The following is a 26,039-nucleotide window of genomic DNA, read 5'->3' on the forward strand; positions in this document are numbered from 1 at the left end:
TTGCACGGGTCAAAAGACATGAAATACATTTTTTTTTTTTTTTACTGTTAGCATTCTGCTCCTTACCTCCAGCTTTTTCCTTTATGTATTAAGAAAACCGAGACTAAACCAAAATCCCTTGGAGCTGCTAACTAGATCATCTATCTCAAACTCAACAATCCATTGCACATAATTTGACAGGTACAGGGTCAGGCAATATGAACAGCACCAGACAAATCAAATCCCTTCCTAAGACGCTCACAGGAAGCATGACACACAAACAAGTACCCAAGCAAACCAGCATTCAGCCACCTCCAGCAGGCAGGACTGTGATTCCAGGGAATCCTACAGACAAAGAAATGCTCACTGGAGGACCCAGCTGAAAGGGCTACTTTCCCCTCAAGGGAATCAGCATCCTATTTGCATCATGAAATGATTCAGCCTTCTGTTACTGAGATGGGTGGGTGAAAAACAGGGTGTTAAACCAAGCCAGAGAAACTCTTTAACAGCCCCAATGCAATGAGCCTCAACAAATTTAGGGATGTATTAGCAGTGATGCATTACTGTGGCATTTTCTTATTCTACAGTACTCTGTTTTAAATTACAAAGGCAGGGGAGAAAAAAGAGGATTAAGAAAAAGACACAACCTCATCCTAGTTGGAGAAGCAGCTCTACCCTGCCACCACCTGAATTTATCAGGTTTCCTGAGGCATACAAGGTAGGAGAAGGAGGTTACCCAGGAAAAGCACCTATGAATTAAAGGAGTCTATATGATCTCTATTTATTTAAATCTAGTCTGCAACAGCTTTGCCCTAGAATACTCAATGACACTTGAAAGTAAAGAATAATATTTGAAATATTTTTACACCGAGTTGTAACTCCATTGTAACTACTAAGATGACAGCCAAGAAGAACTTTATGTTTAAGATAACATTTAGAGTGAAAAACCACCGTTTTTCCTCTGGTATGTCCAGCAACAAAATCAAAGAGAAAGCCAGGGAGCGCAGTATGGGAAAAGCAAACACTGAACAAAAGCACAATAGCAAAGCTTTCTCTTTTAAAAGCACTATTTCTAGCTGCTCATGTCAAAGAGCTCCCTAGATTTATTGAGCAGGACGAGAAGGTCAAAGAACACAATGGCTCGCTTTTTTTGGGTGTTTCACCAGTTAACGCAACAGAGACAAAAGCAGATTCTCTCTCGAACGCTCTGCTAGAAAGAGCAGCTCAGCTTTTGCTCTTAGTTCTCAGCTAAAAACGAAAACACAAGTAAACAACCCCTTCCAGCGCTGCCAGCTTTCTCCACGCCACCAGGACCCCGCAGACGCGGCCGCAGAGCCCGAGGGAAGGACTCAAGTTTGGCACTAACCTGTTTGAGTTCCGCAGGCATCTATGCGAGGCGCAGGTCCCGCTGTCCCCAGCACGGAACACCCACGGCTGCCCGCAGCGCCGCGGACCCAGCCCGCTGCTCCCACCGCCTCCGGAGCCTCTTCCCCGGGCGAAGCTCGCTCCTTTTGTGCCCAGACCGGTACCCTGGGCGCCCCAGAGCCCCTCCGCAGCCTCCCTACGGACTGAGCCCATCCAGAGAAAAGCCGCGCTCCGCCGGCAGGACGGGCACGGCCGCGGCTCCGGCAGGGGACGCGTCCCCGTCCCTCTCACATGGCCGAGCGCCGCTGCCCCGGCGCCGGGAGGCTCCGAGCGGGGGGCGGCACTGACGGGCAGCCGCAGCCGGGGCGGCCACGCCCGGCGCGCCGGGGGAGCGCGGAGGGGCAGGGCCGGGCGGCGGGAGCGGCCCCGGCCGTGCCCGGCAGTGCCCGGCCGTGCCCGGCAGTGCCCCAGCCGTGCCCGGCAGTGCCCCGGCAGTGCCCGGCCGTGCCCCAGCGGCCCCGACCGAGCCCGGCAGTGCCCGACCGAGCCCCAGCGGCCCCGGCCGTGCCCCGGCAGTGCCCGGCCGTGCCCCAGCGGCCCCGGCCGTGCCCGGCGCGGTCCCTCCGGCTGCACCGAGCGACCGCGCGCCCGGAGCCCCGGGGGTTCCCCCGCTCCCCGGCCCGCCCCCCCAGATCTCTCCTGATGGATTACGGAGACAAAGAGGGAAGCCGCCTGCGCCCGGCGTCTCGGAGCGGTAACCCGCCGGCTCCGGCGGCACACAGCCCTTCCCACAGCGCCCGCCCGGAGAGCGCAGCTGCCTCCCGAATTACAGGGCGGTCTGCAAGAAAGAATAAGAAAGGAAACCTCGCTTGCTTACTTTTTGCACTTCACTTCGAGATTAATGGCATCCCTAGTGCACCAACACCAGAGAACGATGATCTTCCATCGCTGTCTCCTCCCCTCTTGTATTTCACACAGGTGCGGTGCGGCTTAGAGCTAAAAAGTACACCTGGCCTCATTTTTTAAAGCCATTCACCTGCCCAAAAACCTGTCTCACATTCATTAGAAGATTGCCTAGATAAATTACTCATTACCAAAATGAATGCCAGGTGTGCTATGCCTTGCATCCACCACATTCTGCAACAAAACCTGGGACTTCACAGCACGGTTCAACACAGTTGTCACATCCATCTATTGGCAGTACCTAGTTTTTAACATTCATTATTTGAACAAGGCTGTGAACCTCTATGAAATACCTGGGAAGAAGGAGATCCTTCCCATACTTCTTATTCTAGGATCTGACCCTTCCTTTTGCTCTTTCCACAAAATCGCAAGAAGTGATGTATTAAATATTTTAAGACATCAAGTCTTGAAAGAAAGAGATTTAGGCTGGTAGGTGTAAACCAACCTTAACTAAACCTGAAACATTTTTTCCCCTGGAGCTACAACAGGGCAAGAGGAGATGCTCAGCCAGCCCTGAAGCAGAGCCCTGCCCTTCCATGGAAGCTGTTGGCCAGATCTGGGAGGGACTGAGACCCCCAGTGCTGAAAACCCAGCACTGCTTGCAGATACCAGCCAAGAAGCAATGGTGGGTCTCCCTTTTCCTACGAGGTTCCTGCAGCAAACCACAGCAATAAGTAAATCCAACACTGTAACAGCTGGTGGCTGAACAATGGTAATTAGGGACTGAAAGACACTGGCATCAAATTAGAGACTATCCTTGGAAAACAGGCATGGTCAGAGTCAGGGAGACCAACTATACACCAGGAAGAAAAGTACAGCTGAATTGTCTTTAATTATCAGAATAGGCACCTTGCACAAAAAGTTATTTTCATCCCAGCTTCCATGTTCCTTGAAAATTTTAAAACATCCTTCCAGTGTCCCCATAACTGTTAATTTGTATTAATCTTACCAGAGGAACCTGAAAAAGTGGCATCTCCTCTACAGACATTGAAGAGTGGAAGAAATGTTTCAGACCTATTTAATCCTAATTTCAGCCTTCCTACTACTGCCAGTGTCAGCATTCCAGATGTATACTAGAGCTAAGGCTTTGTACTTTAGGAGCAGAGAACAGGGCAGAACTACTTTACTCAGCTCATCCTAGTTTGTTTAGAAATAAATGCTTTCAAGTTTGACAAGGGCATTGGTAGATGTTGCACAAGGTTTAGCTGAAGTGATTTGCTTCACTGGAGGGAAAAGATGTATTCTATTTACAGGGGAATAATTTAGAGGCAACTGTAGTGTCTATTAATAAAATACATAAAGGCCAAAGCAAAAGCAATGAGGTCTGTATGAGTCTCCTGTACTTTTGCACAGTGCTCTCCCACCCCTTCTCCTTGTCCAACTTTTCTTCAGTTAACAAACTAAAATAGCTCCACTTTTGTTGAGGCCATGCTGGCACAGAACAGCACCATTCAATTTAGCCATGCACATGGCTGTGTGCCAGACCTTTATACCCTGTCAAAGAAAAAACCAGTGTAAAGCCTATATCCATAGGGCACTGAAGGAGCTACTCCTGCATGCAAAGTGACGAAACTGAAAACCTTCCTAGCTCGACTTGCCAATTCTTACTCACATAAGAAGTCTCTCATGTTGTAAACCCACATGTATTTGTGCATGCCACGCAAGATTAGTACTGCTCAATTTTGAAGTCCCACCTGCTGGAGTCAGGTTATTATTTAAAAACATGCTTTTCCTCTAAAATATAAAATAGATGCTTGTAGGCCTTCTGGTAGTAAAGTAAATTTTGAAAATGTTTTGACTCAAAGCTAAAAGATTGTTTTTAAGGGAAATTACATCTCAAGTCCCCATAGCCTCTTGCAATATTTTACTACCTCATACAATTTTGAATGCTGAGATTTGGCAATGTGAAATCAAAGAACTAATTACCTAAAAAAGAGTTATGGATTAGATCCCTAAGGTTATACTGAACTTCCAGATTCTGGCAACAAACACTCTATCCATTAGTATCAGACTGCTGACTACATCACAACCTTCCCCCTTTTTTTTTTTTTTAATGAACCTTAAATTCTTAATCTGTCTTTTTTTTTTTTTTCCCAGCTGCAAAAGTAGGGTGAAACCTTCTTTCTTCTTGCTGAGAAATTAAAAATTTATAAATAGGAAGGGACTTAATTCTTTGGAAGATGGAATAGTATAGAATCTCAGCCAAGCTCTCTTTTCTTATTTTCTCCCATTACCCTTAAAAAATTCCCCATCACTAGTGCTGCTCTATAGATTGATCTTCTCTCAGAGGCAGTAAAAAGGAAATGGTTTACAGCTCTGCCTGGGATCATAACATATGGCTTCAGTGATATGTAACTTCCATAAACCCAACAGAGCAAGAAGGCACAAAATGAATGAAGAATCCCAGCTAACCATATAGGCAATATCACCACCATCATCCATGGCAATTCCCCGAATTAGAGAGCCTGTATTCATACAGGGACTTCCATGCCAAGGGTATTTGATTGTCCTTTTGTGATTTCACACAGCACATAAACAAGGTAAGTGGGAGAACTAGAGCACAGCAGCCTGGGATGTGTCAGAGTGCCCTACAGTCGTGATTTCAATCCACACAAATGCAAACAGAACATCCTATCGCCAAGATTGAAATCTTTTCCTGTTAGCACTATCATAATTTTTAAATGTATTTGAAAAGTTACAGGAGCCCTTTCAAAGCATCTGTACTTGCTCCAAAATGGCTGCATGACTAGTAGGACACACCCACCCAGGTATCTCCAACGTTGCTATGGTTTTGACAATCTTCTTGCTCCCTTACTGCAAGTTTAGAAATGGAGACAAAGACAGATTGCCTCAATAGGGAGCTGTTGTATAAATGGAGGATAATTTCAGGTGTCTTCTTTATTTAAGAAGTCAGTATTAAAAAGAGGTCTAAATAATCACAAGGCTGAAGAACAACACAGCAAAGCAGTCACTTTCTACAGGCTGACACCACTAGGCATTTCAGTAAGTTCAGGGGATTTTAATTTGTATACCAACACGGCTTCCATCTTTCTACATCTAGCATCAGTCAACTCCATTTCATCTAAGTTGTCATATGACAGGACAAGAACAAGGACGGTCTGGTGACAGCACTGCTTACATTAGAAGCAAAGGACAGAGGAAGGTACATGTCACTGCATATAGGTCACAACTGAATGAATGACCTATGTTTCCTCCCTGCAGCTTCATTTAGGTAAGAATTACATTTAGGTAAGGATCAACAGCACTTTAAAGGGAGAAAAATATTAAAAAAAAATTAATTACTGTGACATTTATAACAGAATGACAACAGCAAGGAAAACAGATCAAGTTAGGGTTGGTACTGTGACCATAATTTCATGCTGTAGTTATTGGAAAGGAAAACAAAGACTCAAATGCAGGAAAGAAAGACCCAGTATTAACCATTTTTCATTTCTTAGATTCTGTTTTGGTTTGTGGATTTTCCAGACGATTTGTGCTGTATTTCATGCTGCATATTACAAACTCTTGCTCAGAAGGGACCAGCTTAACTTGTCATTCTCTCGTCCAGAAGGCAAAAATGTGGTTTGCCATGATGTACCGGATTGATAACTGTCTGCACAATCTACCCATTTTCATGGTAATTACTGTCCTCTTCAAACCAAAACCTGAAGCTGTTTTGCAGTCCCTTCTGAAGAGAGAATTAAGGTCTCTGTGTAGGAAATTTATTCCAGAACAGGTTTCTTGTACTTTAAATAGTTATATATGAAAATAAGACTTTAAAAAAGGAAGAAGAGCTAATCAGATGGCTTAGAAACACAGACACTACAGTTCTTTTCAATCTTTAACTACAGTATTCTAAAAATGCCCTGTGCCAGCATTTTAGATTAAGTCCTTAAAATGAACTCTGACTGTATTCCACAGCATTTCCCAGTCACCACAACTGCGGATAAAAAATATTCTCTCCAGCTAGTAATTTAGTAGCTTAAAAAAGAAGCAGTTGTTGGGGTTTTGTTTGGTTTTTGTTTGGTTGGTTTGTGTTTTTGTTTCTTTTTTTTATAATACCTAAATAAATAGTAAACTGTGACATACATTTAAATCAAAGGCTCTAATTATAGTTGGCACACAGCCTCAGGCTGCCCATGGCCATCTTTGGCCATTCTGTTCTCAGTCACACGGATGACTTCAGTGAATCACTCCACATTTGAGACAAAGCAAGCAGGAATGTAATTTGAACCATTAACAAGATGGCTTAAACTAGCAAAAGACTCAGTAATTTATCAATGTCATCATAAGCCAACATCTCTTTTGGGCTCTTCCAGCATTAGTTCACAAGAGCTTACAGACACTGCAGACACCTGAAAGGGAACCGTAGAAAAATTTTGAGTTTAAAATTGAGGTAGAACCCTACGGGTCCAAAGCCCAAAAGGCTCAGGGGAAGAGGAAATTGCCAGGTTGGCTGCTTGGTGGTTTTAAAGCTTCTGCAAAACCTTTCTGCAGCCACATGTGGCTGCGAGAGGGAAGAGGCTCACAAAGGCTGACCAGCTCCTGGCAACGCCTCGCAGGGATGAAGCTCTGCCTCGCTGCACCCCTGCCGATCAAGGCCTGTATTAGGAACAAAATCTTTTCCTTGAAGTGGGAGATACAGTACAAAAAGATTTTGTGATGGTTTAAAATCTTTCTTCCTGAACGTCCCAACTAAACTAACACAGTTGTATGCTTGGGAACTAAAAAGTAGGACAACTGAGAATCTTAAAAGTCAGGACAATTAATCATGTTCTGCTGTCTGAACTGAGAAACAAACAAGCAGCAGGACATGAAAAATAAATCACAACTTTAATGTAAGATGATTCATGTTAATTATCAAGAAGCAAATGTGGTAAATGGGACTAGAAAGTTTTTTTTTTTTAAAATCCTGTTAAACCTGATACTACTCTTTAACATTTACATTTTAATGTCCCCGTTTTAAGACTTTTTTAATAATTACTTGCTGTTTTACTTGCTAATGTTGTAACACTCAGAGACATAATGCAAAGAAAAACTTAAGATGACTGACTACATAATGAGAACACACTGCAATCAGAATTTAATTTTAATGTTTTTCTCTTTTATGTTCTCCTAGAATAAAACATAGTTCTATTAGTAAAGCAGTGTAAAAGCATGGAAAATTACTATAGAACAGTGAATTTGTCATTCAATTTAAATATTTTTAATTAAAACCTGGCACAGCTCCAGGCCAGAAAGGCTAACAGTTGTGAAAAGTCATTCTTTCACAAGTCTTGTCAAATAAACTAAGAAAATACTTGCTTTTCAGTTGCTTCCAAAACCTCATTCAATAAAAAATTACACTAAGCAAAAGGAGTTGGAACCATCAAGGCAAATGAAACTGCAAAAATATTTGAGATGCTTAGGGCAAACATGGCCATTGCTTTGCACTATCACAATCATTACTGCAAAGCAGTTGCTGTCCTGCAGACAAACATTAGATGGCACTTTGGAATTCAGCAGTTCCCACAGAGAGTTGCACAGCACATACTTAACAGATGAAGTGTGAGATGTGAATGTGAGGCATTTATGATGACAGTGAGAAAAATTACATTTCTGCAAAAGTGTGATTTTTGGAGCTGGAAGTATATTTTCAACCTGCACATGTAAAGCTATAAAATAGTATATAATTGTTTTGAAAAACCCCAAATCTTATAGAGAATAAAGTCATTCTTCCTCCAGACAGAGGGTCAGTTTCTCAGTTGCTGGGCTCCCTTTTTAATTTTTATTGAATCGTTTTGAATCTACTTTTTAAACTAGACTCACTAACGAAGTTTTATACAAATACTTCTCAGATAACAGATCAGATTTTGAGTAGATTCAGCTGCATGCCAGCAGTTCTGAGCCCCAAATAACTCTCCTAAGTGGGGTTTAAGTAGTTTGCTTATCAAATAAATCCCTTCTGGAAAGAACTGCACAGCTTCTGATTCAGCTGGTCAAAGCTTCTTAACTGCTGCTGAAATTGATACTATTATTCCCATTCCCTTGCATCTGTGTTTTTACCATCTAAGGCCTTAAATGAAGACTGAAGAATAATCACAGGGTTGAGACTATTCAAGAAACAGAAGAAACAAGAGCATGTAAATTCTTGCTGGAGTAATACTTGAGTCCATTTTCAGAATCTCTCATATGATATGTACCAAGATGCCTCCTGTTGCACAAACTTTTTTTTTAACTTCTCTTTTTTTTTTGGCTTCTGCTATGGAATTCCTCCTGCAATACATAAATCAGGCTATAGGATTTCCTTTGGAATTTGGGTCATCCCAACAGAAAGGCAAACAGTAGGAGCTCCTCAGTGGTGCCACAAGCCATGCTGTTGCTTTGTGAAGTCTCTAGCTGACACCTGCAGTGATTCCAGGAGAGCTCCTGCTCCAGCAGCAGCACTGCCCCAAGCCAGCTGCAGGGCTTTGTGCCCAAGGAGCACCAGCTCCTGCTCCTGCTTCCACTCTTGCTCAGCTATCAGCCAAAGATCCTGGCTCTCACTCTAAACCAGGAGCTGATGCTTTCAGAGATGGGACAATACCCGTAAAAAGTTCCAGCCTCCAAGCTAAATGCAATTATTATCATGTCCAACACAGGAGAAGCCAGGGATGGGGGCAGATGGGAACACATCTCCCTGAAAAGTAGCTGAGTAATGGATCCTGATGCAGTTCCTAATTGCTGGGATCCCTAGGTAGTGTAAGTACCTCTCAGCTCACACTGAATTCTGATCTAAGAACTCAGTCTCCCATGGGAATCATATTCCCAAATCTCCCTCCTCTTTCCCCCCAGAACCTTTGAATAGTTGCACATATGTAGAAGCTGAAACCTGACCCAGGTCACTCCTGGAAGCTCAGTAACTCTACTCACACTGAATGTGCAGGGTCAGGCTGAAGGCAGGATGAGTGCCCCTGTAACTGCCAGGATCTGCTGGCCAAAGGAACACGAGCCAGACAGAGAGAGGGGAGCTGGGCAGGGCCAGCAGCAGCCACAGATCGGCTGAGAGGTGACTGACACCAAACCATGCTGCACCCCAAAGCAGAATGTACATTTCTATGGGTTCCACTGGGTCTGTAAAGGAATAAGGATTATCCTTGCAAGTTCTTTCAACATTTTGCTACCTATCAATACTGGCAGAAGGAGGACATCCACGGGTTAACTACCAATGAGTTTTTCCTTGGTATTTGGCAATGTAGCAGGAAATAGTACTGTAACACCAGGGAGCTGTCATGAACCGACAGCATTGTTGTCTGTACCTGACCTTACCTGTAAGGCAAAAAAAAAGGAATTTTCCATGTTGTCAGTCCCATAATGTGAGCACAAATATGTTATATAACACAGAAAGCCAAGAGGCACTAGAAATTCAAAATAATTATGTGAAACTTTACACGCAAAGATGGAACTGCATTCTGTATGAGATGCAGAAGAGAGAAAGGAAAGGTGAAGATTTAGTGAAGCTCAGTAACCATGGCTGTTTTTTTTTTCTCGATATGTTTAAACATACATACAATATTAAGTAACCATTATATACAATATTAATGCACCCATATTCTTACTATCAAAGCACTGGAAACAGTCCCTATATTCTAGCAGTCTGTATCACGTCAGTGTGGGCAGAGAATCTTAAATAAAAGTAACAAAATACAGACAGAAGTTCTATTGTTGCCCAGGCTCACTCAGAAAGGTTAACTTGAAGGAACTTTCTTAGAAAAGCAATTTGAACTAATCTTGTAATTTTTTTTTTTTAATTCTCCCCATGTGTTCTGGTGTGCTTTAGAGTTCATCTTTTATTTGAAAAAAACCCTCAGTTCACTAAATGTCAAAACTTCTGTTTTGGCAGAAGTCACAGGTGCCACAGAATACCAAAAAGACTGAAGAATATTGGTACTTAATAATGGCTTAAAAATACCTGCCTGAAAAAGAAAAAAAAGCCAAATGTAGTTGTTTGTTTTCAAGCAGGTGTTATTTCTCTGGAACATAAGCTGATATATAAATGATCCAAATTGTAACTATGAAAATATTCTGTAGCTTTTTTCCATAAGCTACTTCTCGAACAGCTATAATCATATTTGCAAAGTGAAGAAAAAAAAAATTTATTAACTTGGTTCATTTTTAATATAATAACATCCCAACAAACCCACCACTGGGAAGCTAAAAGAATCACAGTAACAGTCAAATGTAGTAACTTTTTAATTATTGGATGACTCTGTGAGTGCGAAGATTTCTCAGATCAACCCATGTTACTTCTTACAGGCACAGAAGAGTCAATATATCTGGTAAGTAAAACCCTGCACCAGCACGTAAAGGGATGATTTCTGTTATTTGTACCTTGTGAGATTTGGCAATTCCCACAGCTTTCCTACCTGTAAGAAGAGGAATAATGCCTTTTTCTGACCTAGAAACCCCTCTCAAATCCCTATAGGGCACTACAGAATCTCTGAAGTCAAAGAATTGTTACAGTGTTTTGCTGGCAACAGAGGTTTATGGAATGCTGTACTTTGCTTTGGTTATGCAACATTAACAGGAATGGAAGTTGTCACCATGTACTGATGGGAAACAGTCTTTGAATGCAAACCTTGTTCAGCTCCCCAGATGATCAGATTTGACAGAGCTTCTCTGAAACCCATGGAGCCAGTTTAAATCATGTGAGGATACAGCCTTGTGTTTAATAAGTATCACATGTCTCATGTTTTAATAAAAGTATATATACATACATATATATATATAAAAGAATATTCTTTATTATTGGTAGGTTATGTTTTGTGGTGGTTATACTGCATCTCTGTGTCAGCCTGTCACAGCACATAACCCACACGGGCACATGTGGATCTCCTTCCTGCCCAACTTCAGTTCCCACTGTGAAGAGCAGCAGAAAGCTGACTTGGAAACCAGGTAGATTAAATTATACTTCATACATGAAAAGCAGTAAGATTTCTCAGGCTTGTAAGAAACATTATCAACTAGATACTTGACCATGTAGAGGATACATGATGGGTGCCATTCACTAGTGATTACTGGACTGTGCACAATTGTCCTGGAAAACTGATCAGAAGGCAAAGACTGCCAAGACTCCCGTGGCCTGAAATACTGTAATAAACAATGTACGTGATTTAACCTCAAAAGTCAGAGAAGCAAACACAAATATACATTAACAGACCACTCTTCTGTCTTTAGTAAAACCAGAGTTTCCCTTCCAAAATCCAACAGCAGTGACCAACCATGTGACTCCCACCACTCAAGGCCAGAGATAGTCAAGAACATTTTTAAAACCTGCAGTTGAGTTTTAGGAGATTTTATTACCCTGATAAAAGATCTGTGGCCAAAGTTTCATTAAATGTTACATTTTCCAGACTAATGCCAAGGTTTTCACTGTGTAACTAATGACCTTTTGTCCGGAGGGTTCTTAGTCTGAAAGAACACTTTATTTGACCCTTCAGAATCTGCAGTAGCACATGTATAAAGCTGCTATCTTCCCAAAGTTCTCGAGTTGAGGCACCCTAATTCATGTCACTGGCTGCACACTCAGCAACAAACTCTAATTGCAGCTACAGGAGAAGCCTGGGGAAGCTGCACAGAGCAGAAATTATATTTACCCATCATTCAAGTGCATCAAGCACAAAAAGCACTTTTGTCCCCATTCACCAGGGCCTGTGTGGGTTAAAGGGGACTGTCCCTATGGCAGGAGCTGCTCACAGCCTCCTGCAGGAACACAGATGGGTACAAACCTCTGCAGAGCCTGCAGGTTTGGCAGGCACTGCCTTCTGCAGTGGGCTATGAAAGCACAGATGCCTTGGCCACTACCTGAATAAAAGACTCTCACTCATATTAATGAGAGACATTTCAACAACACTTAGGACCTCTCATTGTGAGGACAGTGTTTCCCAGAAACCCCTCCTCTGAGAAAGTTTCTCCTTAAAGAATAATCTCAGCTATTTCTAACTAATATCTGAACAAACCATTCATGATTTGTTTAGATTGTTCAAGTAATCTATTTCTCCCATAAAAAGGTAATTTTAAAGGTTTAAGGTAATTTTTAGAAAGAAATATCCACACTTAATGCAAAATCAAGAAGCCTATGCAAGCACTTTTTGGCAACAATTACAGCACATCCCTGACCTCATTTGCAGATCTGGTATTTCTCTTTAAGGGCCACAAGACACAATGACACAGACACTCACAGAGAAAGTCAGCAAGTGCGCCAGAGTTCACATGTTCTTTCCAGTATTTGAAATTCACACTGAACAGACAGAACTCACCAGCAAGTGGCTAAGTGGGCTGTCTAGGACAAGGAGTTATTGTTATGGAACAAGTTTAAAGCTGCTCTTAAAAAAAAAAATGAAATTAGAGTTCCAGTATTCATTAATTAGAATCAATATTTTCATAAGACCTTGATTTTGTCTTTTGAGAACTTCAGAAAACTGTTACACTCCTGGCACATTGCCCACATATATAGTACTTTTCCTTGTCTAAAATGAAAAGGAAAAAAAAAGGCTTAATTTTCTGTTCTAAGCAAGGAGTAAGTGTGAAATTGTATATTAAAAGAGTTCTGAGAGAGACTCTATTTACAAAGCCCTGACTATACACATTACCCTAACAAATCCCTTTGGCTGATTCCTGTTTGACAAACAAACAACATGGAAAACTGATGCCTGATTGTGAAGATCATTAAAGATTATTTGTCACTGTCATAAAATGGAGTTAACTCACATTTCTTTTGTCCAAATTCTACACAGAATAACTAGATTATGTATAAAGCCCACGCAAGTTCCAAATGGAAAAGCTGGAACTTGAGTTATTTTGCAATATTCCTTATAAGAAGCTGTCGACTGGGGTGATCTGCAGCACTCGGGCAGTGCTCACTGGAACAGCCTCAGAGGTGGATTTCACTGTAGGGTGTGAGCAGTCCTCACAGGCAGCAGAGCACAGCCTTTTGCTTTGTGTACTCTGCACAATGACATGCGACACAGAACACTAACCATGAAAATATTCTATATATTCTGCATAAGACTGGAGGTACAGCTTTCATCCTTCAGTGAAACACTTTTTAATTCTAGTCAGTCAGGTGGGAATTTGGCCCTTGGTATATTTTATGAAAATTCACACAACTAACCTTACATTGATTCTTAACTGTGCATATTTAGCTATTTAACCATTTTATTTCATATACAAGGTACTCTAAAAGCCTCAGTGCTAACTGGCAATGAATTAAAGCTCCCTCACCCAGTGGCAGGGAGCTGAGCATACGCAGATTCAGCCTGGGGTCACTTAGAGGGGCTGTTTCTCTGTAAGAGTCACGTAGACCCCAGTAACTTAAAACTCTTATTAAGTTTTCTTGGAAGTGGTTAGACCTTAAGCCATTACACTGCAGAAAACTCATGCTTCATCAGTTTTGTGGATAAGGAATTTCATTCTGAAGCTATTAATCAGGCACTTTACACAAAGTCATTCAGAAAAAATGAAGGTGAACTTGTCCTTTTCCTATAAAAAATAGGTAAGCACCTCTCCCCTCTCCCAGCCCAGCTGCTCATCAGAGGTTAACCACCTACAGCTCCTACCAAACATGGTCAGACTTTTAGCCTAACCACTGCAGGCTGCTCCTTTCACATGGAATCCCAAATTCAGGCATCTACATGTAAAAAACCATGGCAGCTGTTACTAGAAAAGCAGTGCTGCCATAGTATAAGGTAAAATCTGCCTCAATACAGCTCAATGCAAGTATAATTGTAAAACAGTCTGGTATAACTGGGAAACAACTTCTGGAATCCCCATAGCCCAGAGCTTCCTTCTCAAATGAACAATGTTTTCTTAGGAAACAGACCTTCACAAATAGTACTATTGCTTCTGCATGACTTACCTTGTGTGTCAGAGGGGTTTCAGAGCTGAAGTAATTTCAAGACGTAAGTAGTTTGTCGTTGCACATTTAAACAGTTAAAGAATGTGTATCAAGCAAAACAGTATTTGGAAATCTAAAGCTACCCACAAAGCCAGTTTGCATCATTAAAATAGTCTATCAATTCACTGCACATGAGAAACAAATTATGAAGTCCTCCCTACACAAACAATAAGGCTTTGCAGGAGGGAAATCCCTGCTTTTCATGCTGCTCCCTCTATTCAAAGTCCAGCTATTTCTAATGGAAATTTTGTTTGCTATGGAGATTATGATTCAGCCTTCTTTTACAATCACCAGCACATCACCAGACTTAGAGCAAGTGCACAGATTAGAGAAGGGTGTGAAGATCCCTTCTTAGGGTTTTTACTCAAGCATGCACACACTTTTAGAAGTATCCCATGAGCTAAGGGGGAGAGCAACTTCCAAGCCAAGGCTCCGAAGGCTCCCAGTTGACTCGATGAAGCACACACGCTGCACCCCAGTTTGGGGCTATCGGAAGACAAGGCAACAATGAAATGCTGACAACACACGATGCACTGACTGCCAGGAATGGGACACCGTGCTAGGGACTCTAGTGACAGTGAAAGGAGCAGGCTTTACCTGCAGTACGAGCTGCTGCCAGGCGGTTGCCAGGGGCTGACCATTGCCAATGTTGCAAATGCTCATGCGGTCTGCGGGCTGATTGGCACGCTCGAGTTGCAGGGAGACATTGCGCCGCTCCTCCTCAAGTGCGCGGGTGAGCCGCTCGAAACGAGCTTCTTGCTCTTTAACAGATGCTAAAATGCTGGCAGCAGACCTGATATCATAGTCATCCATGACTGCTTTCAAATGCTTCCTGCCTGTTAACTGACCGGGGCAAATGGAAAGGGTTAGGTAAAGGGTGGGGAGGGCACGGGTCAGAGGTTAAAGATAAAAATGCATATCGTTAGTCACCTTGCTGAAATACTGATCGCTCTAAGAAGCAAACTGCAGTGCTTTTTGAAAAGCATCCATCTTTCCATCCATTGATCTGATTTTAAATTAAAAGTAATTAATCTAAGACTTCCCTGTTCAAAAAAAAAAAAAAAAGCTCACCTTTGAGAGAATTTGTATTTAATTCCTTTGATCTTTTTGCTAAAACTGCTCTGACAACGGTTTTCATCCCTCTTGCAGAGCTAATTTCACTGTGCAAATAATAATGTACTTAAAAGAAATATATTTAAAAATATATGGCTGTAGAGGGAATGAAGAACATTCTCACTACAGACACCTGGAATTTTTGTCTTCAACAACGTAAGTGAGAAGTTTAACATTTTTAAGGACAGAAAATTCATGATAGAAGAAAACAGTTCTGTCTATTTTTCCACACCCCCGAAACTTAACAGACAGCAGCTGAAAATAGTTTTCATTTTAAATTATAGCAGCACACTGTAACATGGAAAACATTTTTAAATGCAGAGTGTGCAATTGCAGTTGAAATGCTTGATGATTTCAGTCAATGAAACAGTCCTTCATGCAGCCGTTTGCTAATAATGCAAATGAAAAAGCAGACATCTTCCATGGAAAACACAGGACTGCTCGTCTTTCAATGCAGAAAAAGGAACTCAGGAACCAACTAGGTGGGTTAGAGCTTCTGCTTTATGTCTTCCCTATCAAGGTTATGAAACAATGTATTTAAAACCCTATCTCCACCTGTATGGTGCATGCAGGAAAACTCCTCATTGCTTCCACAGATCTGTGACCTGAACACCATTTAAAATGTTTTACTAGGAGTATGAAATCAGCAGTATAATATAAACATAAACTATGGCCTCAACAGAGTTCTTAGTTAAAATGAATCAAGTAACCTCTTTACTACTAAACTACTTAAAGCATCTCTGAGACAAGCAGAGGCAGAACTGTCTAAGGCTCCTGTAATTCAAGAACTGTTCATGTTCTGTGCTAAGTCCTGAGAAACTGTCCCTTGGTTTGCTGCCAAAGATTCTTTGTTTTCCATCTATCAACAAGGATTTCCATGAGCACAGATAGTTCCCTGCTTCCTGATGCCTTTCAATTCATTATTCAGTGCTTTTAGATGATGCACATTCTTGACTGATCCAATTTCCATGACTGTTACATTTATCAGGTGTCTCTCCTGTGCAGATTCTTTGGTAGATCGTAATAATGTTGTCATAACACTGTTATGTTCCCAAAGAGGAGTATTAGTAGTGATTAAGCTGCATGTTTTTACACAGTTTGTTGGGAACTCCTAAGCATGCTCAAGATCTCTTTGCTTTTGTCAAATAGGCTGAAATCACCCAACAGGCCAAAAAGACACTGGGGCAAGAGTGACAGACCCAAATCCAATGATATACACCATGATTTCATGGGGAGTAACCTGCTAGTAGCTCTGTGTTTATTGTTAACCCTTAGAGAATTACTGCTGGAAGGAATCAGAGTAATATAAAATCATGTTAGGAACAGTGTAAGGATTATTATGTATTAATCTCATAACATGTACTTATAACCATGACTTGAGCCTTTCATGTTTGCAGACCAGTAGGTACAAGTGAGTTTTGTCATTTTTGCATTGATTTAACTTCTATTGAAATTCTGAAATAAAACAAAAAACCACCAAAGGGTTTTCCAGATGTCACAGACTAGTCAAACACAGACCAAACTGCCAATTTCTAAGACCTTCCAATAGATTACTAAAAATCTACAAAACCTTCAGAGAGTACTTGGTTCCTGTAAAAGAGAATCACAACCCTCTAAAAGGATAGTATGATTCATGGGAAGTCACAGGAAGACTCACCTGCACTATCTCAGCATGACTTAGCCCTGGCACAGCTAGACATGAACACAGCCAGACTTTCCAGACCTCAGCTGGTTTATGTGCAGCCAAGTTCCATGTTTCTGCTTTTGTGCTTCCCTGCTTTTGCACAGATGGAGACAGCTCTGTTTGTTGTCACTGCTCCCAGGAGTTGCAGGCATGCTCACAGACTCCTTGGAGTGTGAAAGAAGTGGGACTGCAAAGACCCTGGCACAAGTCAGATTTTGGAAGAAATATACCCGGGGGTGGGGGTGGCATTTTTAGCCATACAATCCTAAAGACAACTCCCAGGTTACTGATCATCACTGCCCTCATGCTAGAGCAGATCAACAGCCTGACTGCCGCAGATCCAAACACACCTCACGAGGGGATATTCCAGGCCCAAGAAGAGTTTGGATCAGTCAGGGATTAATGAATGCAGACAGGCCCCTTTGAGGTGCTGCAGAGCAGGAATTCAGGTCTTCACGGGGACCCTGCTTTCAGGAAGTGTCTGCAGCTAAAACTGCTCTTCTTCACAGGAAATCGTGGTATGACACAAAAGTCATCTTTTGGGGTCCCACAGGCTGGGTATGTCTGTGGACGGATTTAAAAAAGTAAATCTAGTAGTGATATACAAAGAAGATGACGTTATCTACAGTAACTAAATTTAAAACAAACAGGTTTCTTGTAGAATATATAATGCAAGTTTCTGTTCTAAGGAAAAGCATTAGCAACAGCGCAAGAAAAAATCAAGGAGTTCCTCTTCAGAAGCAGTTACAGCTTTAGTAATAAAAATTCAGTTGATGAATGAGCTGGTATATAGATTTTAAGTCACATTTTGATAATGTGACAAAGATCCCATTCAGAAAATCCTTAATGAGATATAAGCCATTAATGCCACACATGAGAAAGACTAGAAAATTTGGGTTCTATAAATGGTAAAATCTTTAGAGAGATCTTCCTGCAGAAAGTATAGTGTTGACCTCATTATAACCATAAATACTGTGCTTCTTTACTCTTTGCAAAGAAAAACACACACAGAAAAGAAACTGCATAAATTTTCACATGTACAATTAGTGACCACAAAAATCCTAATTGCTATGCAGAAACAGCAGCAGGACCAATAACTGCCTTTTAAGTATTGTTGGACGAAGGTAGACTTCTGCATTTCAAATGTTTTATTAGCAGATAAATACTTGCTTGCTGTTGATTGCACCCCTAATTATTTAACCAAGATTTCAGCAATTTACATTATCAGCAGTCTAGACTGGAGGAGAAAAATAAAAGTACTGACTCATGAGTCAGTTACTCAGGTTGCCACTTGCAATTTGCTACCATTTGTAAATAAATTAAAGTGCATTGAAAAGGGTATCAATAAATGAAATTATTAGACCCAGAGGAGCCAGGTAAAAATTATTCCTTAGGCTGCACTTCTAAACACAGCAAACAGTTGCCTACAGAGTATCAAAGGCTACGCTGACAGCAGCAAATCTCTCTCTCCTGCCTACGTGACTCTAAATGCATTAGTGTTGCACTGGAGTTAGAGCAAGGTGAGAGGAGGTGTTTATTCTGACAGTTCCACTAATGCATTGAAAGGCCCCTTCTAAGTCAATACAACCCGAGTGCTCACCGAGGATGAAAATCAGCCCAGTGCAACAGGCCAGAACAGGGGTCCTGCTCATTGCTAATGCCCCAGCTCACAGCGAGTCTGAGGCTCTTGGAAACACTGCCAAGACTCCAAGGGTCACTTCGTGCTCCACAAAAAACGTGAGTCAACTCTGCATGCTAATTTTGCTATTTTAGGATGTAACTGATAGTCAAGAGTTTTTGAAGAGCCCTTCAGATTAAGAGGGGTCAAGTTCAGTGAGATTTGGGCACCTAAATCCCAACAGTCACGGAGAACCTCAAATCCCCTGCACTTTGAAGTCCTGTGTGTGCTGAAGGAGATGGCTCTGTGAGCGAGCTGCGTTTGGAGAGCGCGCTGTCCTCCCGCCAGCGACACAGCCCGGACAGGCTGCGCCCAGCTCAGCTGCAGGGCAACGGGCTCGCAGGGACTGCTCCCACCCAGCAGCCTGGCGTGAGAATTCTCAGTTCAGTCAGACAGAAAACCAAGGTTTCTAACCAGGCAGAAGCCTGGGAAACCGTTGGGAAAGAATGTAAACAATTCTTTATTTCTCTTGCTGTTCACACTGTGCGTCATTCACTGCACACGAATGGTTTGAGATGTTTTTACTCTGGGACCAATAGAATGGGTCTAGATGATACTCTCTATAAAAGAGAGATGTATTTGAAATAAATCAGAGTTCTACTCTCTCGCCTTCTGAAGTGGAGTCATTTCATACGTCCTGCCTCAACAGCATCAGTCTGGATGCTGAACTCAGCTGCCCCACTACTGCTCTAGCTAACACCAGTCCAAGTCCATCAGTCCTGCTGGCAAGAGATGATTCTGTGAGCATCAAGAAGCTCATTCAAAGAGCTGCTCAGCAGCTGCAGGAGCACGAAGGCCTGTGACTGTGCATGGAAACAGCAGCTTTGTGCTTCTCCAGGGAAGAAAACCAGCAGAATAAAAGCAAAAATGGGGCTTAAACAATCCATGGTACTGAAGCATAACACATGCTATGACATTGTCAGCCCCAAGAGCCACGAGAGATGAGCAGCATGAGTGTTGCCCTCCATGCGACACCAGAAAGCATGCAGAGAAAACTGAGCCATACACACCTAGTGAGGTACCGAAGTCTGAGGGTTAGAGCTGCTGGGACATCACCCACTAAGACTAGAACAGGACAGACAAAGCAGGAGAGCAGCCTCAAGAAGAATCAGCTACAAGAGAGAGGAAAGAGAGACAGAGTTAGTTAATAAGGTATTATAGACTCTTCTATAGTCAGATCCTAGGTTTTTCTCATTGTATTGCAGAAATTATTTATTACACTGTTTTCCTCCTAACTTGTAGTAAAAGAAATAATATTCAGAGAAGGCAATCCTGAGACTCCTAAGGAAAAAAAAAAAAAAACACCCTAATTAATCTAATTTGTTATCAGTGATCAATACTTGCATGTTCCTGTGAGATTTACAGTTAATGTCCTAAACCAGGGAAAACTCTAGACTGGAAGGAGGATTTAAAACACAGAAACCTAACAGGATGCTCTCGGAAATGAGAGCTGTTATTTGGGCACACAACTTTAGGCTCCTGTCAGATGTACATGCCCCAAATGGCTCAAGATCATTTCACAGATCCCTGTCAGAGAGGGGACATTCATTTCTAAAAGATGCACACAGCAAAATAACTTTTCTCTCTGCCAGTGTGTGTACCCAGCTGATCCTGTATGACCAAACCAAAGCAAAAGAAGCTTTTGGGTATCAGGTCATTTTGTGTAGCTCAGTAAATCCCTGATTTATTTTGTCTTAAAACATCTATGATGGAAACTTCTCTGGGTCAGCAGCTGCCAATTTAGTCCCTGTTTTTGCTGGAGAAAGTAGAGAACAGAACCCATTTGGTGAAGGCATGGTTCTGTGAGGCAGCACTGCCAGTCTTAAGCTACTACCACATCAGAGATGCTGCAACCACATGGCACAAAATGCAGAGCCAGTACAAAGTCACACTGCTGGTTCAAATGTTTTAGAACATTTTCAGAGAGGAATGTTGCCCTGGCAGGTTTTTTGCTTGACCAGGTACTGTCTGCCTTCCTGAAGCCAGCATAAACACAATTTCTTATGCTTCAGCCAAATTACCAGAAATATGATCCTTTCTTCACATGGATCCAACCTCAAAGAGCATAGAACCATCATGCCAGAAATAGCATTTTTTCTTAAACTAACAGAATTAAATTCTATGCTCAAAACTTATATAGCTGGAACAAAACTGTGCATAGATATGCCCAAAAAATGAAAGTCAGGAGGCAGAGTGTGAGAAAGACTAATTCTCAAGTAAATGACCAGAGAGACTAAATTAAACACAACTGAGTTTCTAGAGATAGAAGAGTAACACTTTGGACATATATATATATATAAAATACATGTAACACATTCCAAATAAACTGCTTCTCAGACTTTATGCTGAAATCTATCTTTGAGCCTGGTCCTCTCGCTGCTGTGGTTGACTGAGTTCTAATTTGACCCTTATGTGACAACCTCCACCAATGAATAGCAATGAGGAATGCACAAAGAAAGCTATTTCAATATAGTTCTCTGGTAGGCACAGACAGACACGCTGTGCTGGTGTCAAAAGAAACAACAAAAAAGCTGGTGAGGGTTTTTGTGTTCCTTTGGACAGAGGCAGTCTGTGAAACAAGGTTTTAAGTAGCAAATGAACGAGAGCAGAGGAAATGGTAACAGGAGAACTCCTTGAGAAGGAACTTTGCATCTTAAGGACATTGCAATGAATACTGCAGCTCCCCACTTCCATTACTGCTGAAAAAAAAAGTCAACATGAAATATTTGAACTTTTACATTAGTAAGAAATTTCATCTAATCATCCAGCAGGAATAATTCTGTATGAATAAATAAATAAATAAATAAATTTGATATTCTGCAAATAAATTTGCAGAATATCATATTATGAACTGGGTTAAGCCACATAAACAAAAGCATCCAAACATATGCTTGTAAAGGCAATACAGTTCCAAGACTTAACTCACTAAAGAACTGGCTCTGGTCAATAGCATCACAGCATCTCCAATCTTATCAAAATGGTTCCCAGTCCATTTAAAAAGAAATTATTTAATTAGCCTTTCAGTTGAAAGCACTGAAATCACACTGTAGTACCTCAGAAAAGATAAAGTTCTCAACAAAAAAAATCCCCAAAATTTTCTTATATCTAATTCAATCTCTATGTATTAATCACTGCATGTTTAAATGACGACAAATCTTTCTAGAGCTTCCCTTTGATAAAGATTCCTCACTTCAGCACTTTGCTACTTGAGTTTTTCAGGTTTTCATTCCAAAATTTCATGCACTGTTTTCAGGGCTTGCTGATATAGTGTGCCTACATAGCCTTAATTATACTGTAGCTCTCTTTCCCCAGTAAGGTAAAATTCAACTGCTATTTTCTTCCAAATGGAAAAGAAAATAAATTATGGAAATACAGAACATTTTTCTCACAACTGCATATATATAGAAACATAAATAATTCAGTTTAATGCTCTAAAATTCAAACTGAAATATTTTTACAAGGGCAATTTTTAAAGTAAATGCTTTAGCCTATGGTTACTTTTACCCAATGTAAAAAAAATCAATTTCTTCCTAAAATTTGTAATTTATAAACCAGAACAGCAAAGAGCACCTTTCTGAGCTCTTGCTCCCTGGGCTCTAAGGACTTGTCTGCATTGAATAAGCTGAACTCCTCCATCACAGCACTCATTATGCCACACTTCCTTCAGAGATCAGTGTTTGTGTTAATTAAGCATAGAACAGCACAGCAAAATGGCAGCATATTACTTCACACCTACTAAGTGTCCACACTAAGGTTTAATGGGGTATGTGATAGTCTATAAATTCACACTGCGCACTGTAAATTCTCTGTGTAAACAAACATTCCCCAAATATTTCCAAGTGAGTGTCTAGGTGGAATAGTTTTTGTAATAATCTTGTAAATATTGGAAGACTGAACAAGGCAGAGATGATTTTTCATGGAAAAAAAAATCAGAAAATTTTGATTACTTCAGCAATTCTATTTAACATTACAACTTATAACAATCAGGCCCATGTTTACATATTGCCAAAAACTTTTTCTATTTCCCTTTGTAGCTTTTGTTCTTCTGTAGAAATAAAAAGTAACTTGAAAGTCAAAGCTAGAATGAGCAAGATCATACTTTGCAATCTCTCTTAGAATTTGAATAGTAAATTTGCTGCATCTCAAGCCTCTGACACCTTTCCTTCTGCCTTGGAACTTGCCAGACATGATTGCTAGCAGCCTGATTAGTCCATAGGCCGATCACTTAAACACCCCAGAACACATGTCCTTGCATACTAAAGCTGCTGCGTGCCATCGATTTTTCAAAGGTCTCCCCCACTGAAATCAATAAGGAGCTCTGCTTAAAAATGGATTGCACTTTGTGGTCCCTTTCTGAGTTGTGGATATCCAGGCTTCCAAGTATTCTCACAGCTACTCTAGCAGCAGCTCCATGTCCCCCAATTCCTCTGGTCACACCAACAGACCCTCCACTGATCACTCTGAGCACAACCAGACAACAAACAATCCCAGCACAAGTGTTTCACTGGAATAATGTCTTCCAAGCAGCAAAGGAAAACCCTCCAACAGCCTATGTGACTGCTAAATAGCATCAGGCCTTCAATTAACCATGGAAGCTGTAACATTTTCAACAGAAATTACTTCCTTACTCTAGGGCTTCCCTCGCAAGCAGAGCCACCCAAAATCAATACATCTGTTCTCACAATAGGGCTATTTCAATGAGAAAGAGAAAAGGGTAAAGATCAAAAGCAGCACAGCTCATAACTCCAGTCTGTCCTTCTTTCCCAGGTATTTTAAAGCTTGGCTCCATTAATATACATTCCAATCTGGCTGCAAATAAGCCAAACACATAAAGACACTGTTATAACCTCATGCAGTTACTTCCACAGGACACTTACAAGATACAAGAATCCTCATTTTTCTTATCTCTTAGGTGTTTAGAGCTCTGACAAAAGGGCTTCCATTTTAAGAGAAAGGCTACTGCCAGGAATGTGACTGAAACTGGCTCTGTGTGGGGAACTACAGCACAGCACAGCCCTGTATTTAGGAGCATTAAATAATACAGGACCAAGATACAGGACCAAGAGTCAGTGGGGCCAGCAGCAGCTCCCAAAGCCAGGCCAGTTTGTCACACAGAGCAACTGAAACATTACAGTGAGGCTGGAAAAATCTGCAGAAGCTCATAATAACTCTTCCATAAAAGACACTATTGTGCTATCATCAAGCAGATAAATAACAAAATGGCAAACACCAAAGCTGAGGCCAGCTCTGCAGTTAGGCAGCCCAGCAGCTCCACCCGTTCCAAATGCCCCCGAAGGCATCGGGCAGCATGTTTAGGCAGCATATTCAAACTAAGAGCCATTAGGTAGAAAATTGTCCTTTCATTACACATTTTGAGAGGGAAAAAATCCAACTGTGACCCCACAGAACAGTAAGTGTTTAAGCTCAGCAACAGATGTGTCAAATGACTTATCCCAACCATGAGGAGTTAATTGATGCTATAAATAGCACTCTGCAGACAAAAAAAATCCACTTAATTCTAGTATCCAAAGAACACAGTCTAGCTCTGCTTATCAGTAAAACTATTTTCCTTTCAAGAAGTGGGCTTGGATGTTTTACATGTAGATTAACACAGACAGATAATTTCATTTCAGGCTATTGAGATATTTCCATCCTTTTATGTTTCAGAAGAACAGGGCTGCATGCAGCTAAATGAGATCCATAGATTACAGTAGAAGAAAGGCCAATAAAACTGCACAGCTACATTCCTGGGTAATAACAAATGCTTTTTAATTCTAGGGCCCCAGTCTCAGGGTTTATGAGGGTATTTCCAATTACTATGTTTAAGATTAATGCAAGTAAGTGCATCAAATAGATCCTTTAACTCATCTGAATCAAATATTTAGTATCTCCCAAAGGATTTTATACCAATAAATAAACTGGCACTGCTAGGAAAAAAATTCACAGGTCTGAAGTGTTCAGAGTGAGCCTCTTGCCTGTGGTTTTCACCTGCTTTCAGGAGGAAAATAGAACAAAATCTTTCAGCTGTTTTCCAGAACATGGGTCTTGTTTATCTCTCACAGACACATCTAGAGAATTGGGTGGCTGCTCTATTGCTCCACCAGGGAACTGAAAACATCAGTATAAACAGGAAAGAACATAATGGCAATGCTTGTATGTAATTCTTGAAGCTACTAAATCAAAGTAATTTTATTAACTGCTTACTAATCAATCTTACTGCATTACTCTTCCATATTTCAACCTCTCTCATTAAAAAAATCAGATTTCCACCTTATGTTGCTTTAAACCAGAACAGTATCAATGATGAGATTAAAGCAATACAAAGACAGAAGAAACAGAATAAGGCCCACTAGCTTTAATTCTCTCCAGTAACATCTGTGTCATTCTAAATCCAGGATTTTTTTTTCACCAAGCTACGTTTGGAAGCCTCGGGCACTAAGTAAATCTACTTTGTCTAGACCAAAACTGTTGATCTGTGTTCTGCAATGGCATGTGCAGAGCACACCCTTCACTGTGCCAGCATCTGTAAATTTAAAATGCAATCCAAGTTCATTTTATCCTTGTAAGTTTAGAATGCAACCCAAGTTTGTGCTGATTAACACCACAGCTTTTTAGTATTGCAAGGCAAACATGCATTTGAGAACTAATAAATAATTTCTGAGCAAAATAAAAGTATTTAACTCATCTGCTGTCTTGAATAATCATTCAGTTCATGCATAAACATAAAGACAGGAAAAACAGATACATTTTAATGAAAGTCTTGAAGAAAATCCTCGTTCCATAGGATGGATTTCAGCATGTAACCTCTCTCAACAGAACAGTCTTTGTTGCACACTAGAAACAGGTGCTGCTCCAGAGGTGGTGCGTGGTTGAGAGGCAGAAGCACACAACAACTGCCAGTTCAACTTCCCTGTTTCCAGCTGTGTTGCTGAATTTTCAAGGCAGGAACTCTTATCCCTGAGAAGCATTTCCTACTCTATTAGCCAAGCATTTTGGCTTATGTGGGGTTAAACGGACAGCCAAAGTAGCCCTCAGAGAGTAATATTCAGGCCATGGCTGGTTCATATCCCTGGGTAAATCAAGATGCCATAGTAACCCCATTGATTAGTCCCGACTCGAGCGCTCTGCACTCGTTCGGCTCTTCCCTCGCACGCAACAGAAACGCCGTGCTGTGCTTACACTGCCATACACTGAGCAAAACTGCAAGTAGCAATCTTCAAGACTAAGATTTATATCTTTATTACAAGAGCTTTTTATTCACTGGTTTGTGGCTCTATCAAAATGTAAGCATTTGTCCCAGCAGAGCACTGGGACGTGGTGCCCGGCCGCCCTGCAGGTGGTGA

The 26,039-nt window shown here is 41.3% G+C and overlaps 1 protein-coding gene across 35 annotated transcripts in view; it reads right to left on the minus strand.

Annotated features, from left to right (window-relative positions):
• ARVCF (ARVCF delta catenin family member) overlaps window positions 1-26,039 on the minus strand; it is a 249,299-nt gene that overhangs the window by 136,480 nt on the left and 86,780 nt on the right. For 14 of the 35 annotated variants that reach the window (XM_085592675.1, XM_085592682.1, XM_085592674.1 and 11 more), the window contains 2 exons: window positions 19,707-19,808; window positions 14,819-15,064 (listed from right to left, as the gene is read on the minus strand). The exons of 10 other annotated variants lie outside the window; for them this stretch is intronic. In XM_085592675.1, coding sequence (XP_085448801.1) covers window positions 14,819-15,034 — 216 coding nt within the window. In that variant the 5' untranslated portion in view covers window positions 15,035-15,064; window positions 19,707-19,808. 11 more of the 35 variants (XM_085592689.1, XM_021544523.4, XM_021544518.4 and 8 more) reach the window with 8 other exon arrangements.

Source organism: Lonchura striata, chromosome 15, assembly GCF_050655825.1.
Source record: "Lonchura striata isolate lonStrDom1 chromosome 15, ASM5065582v1, whole genome shotgun sequence".
NCBI lineage: Eukaryota > Metazoa > Chordata > Aves > Passeriformes > Estrildidae > Lonchura > Lonchura striata.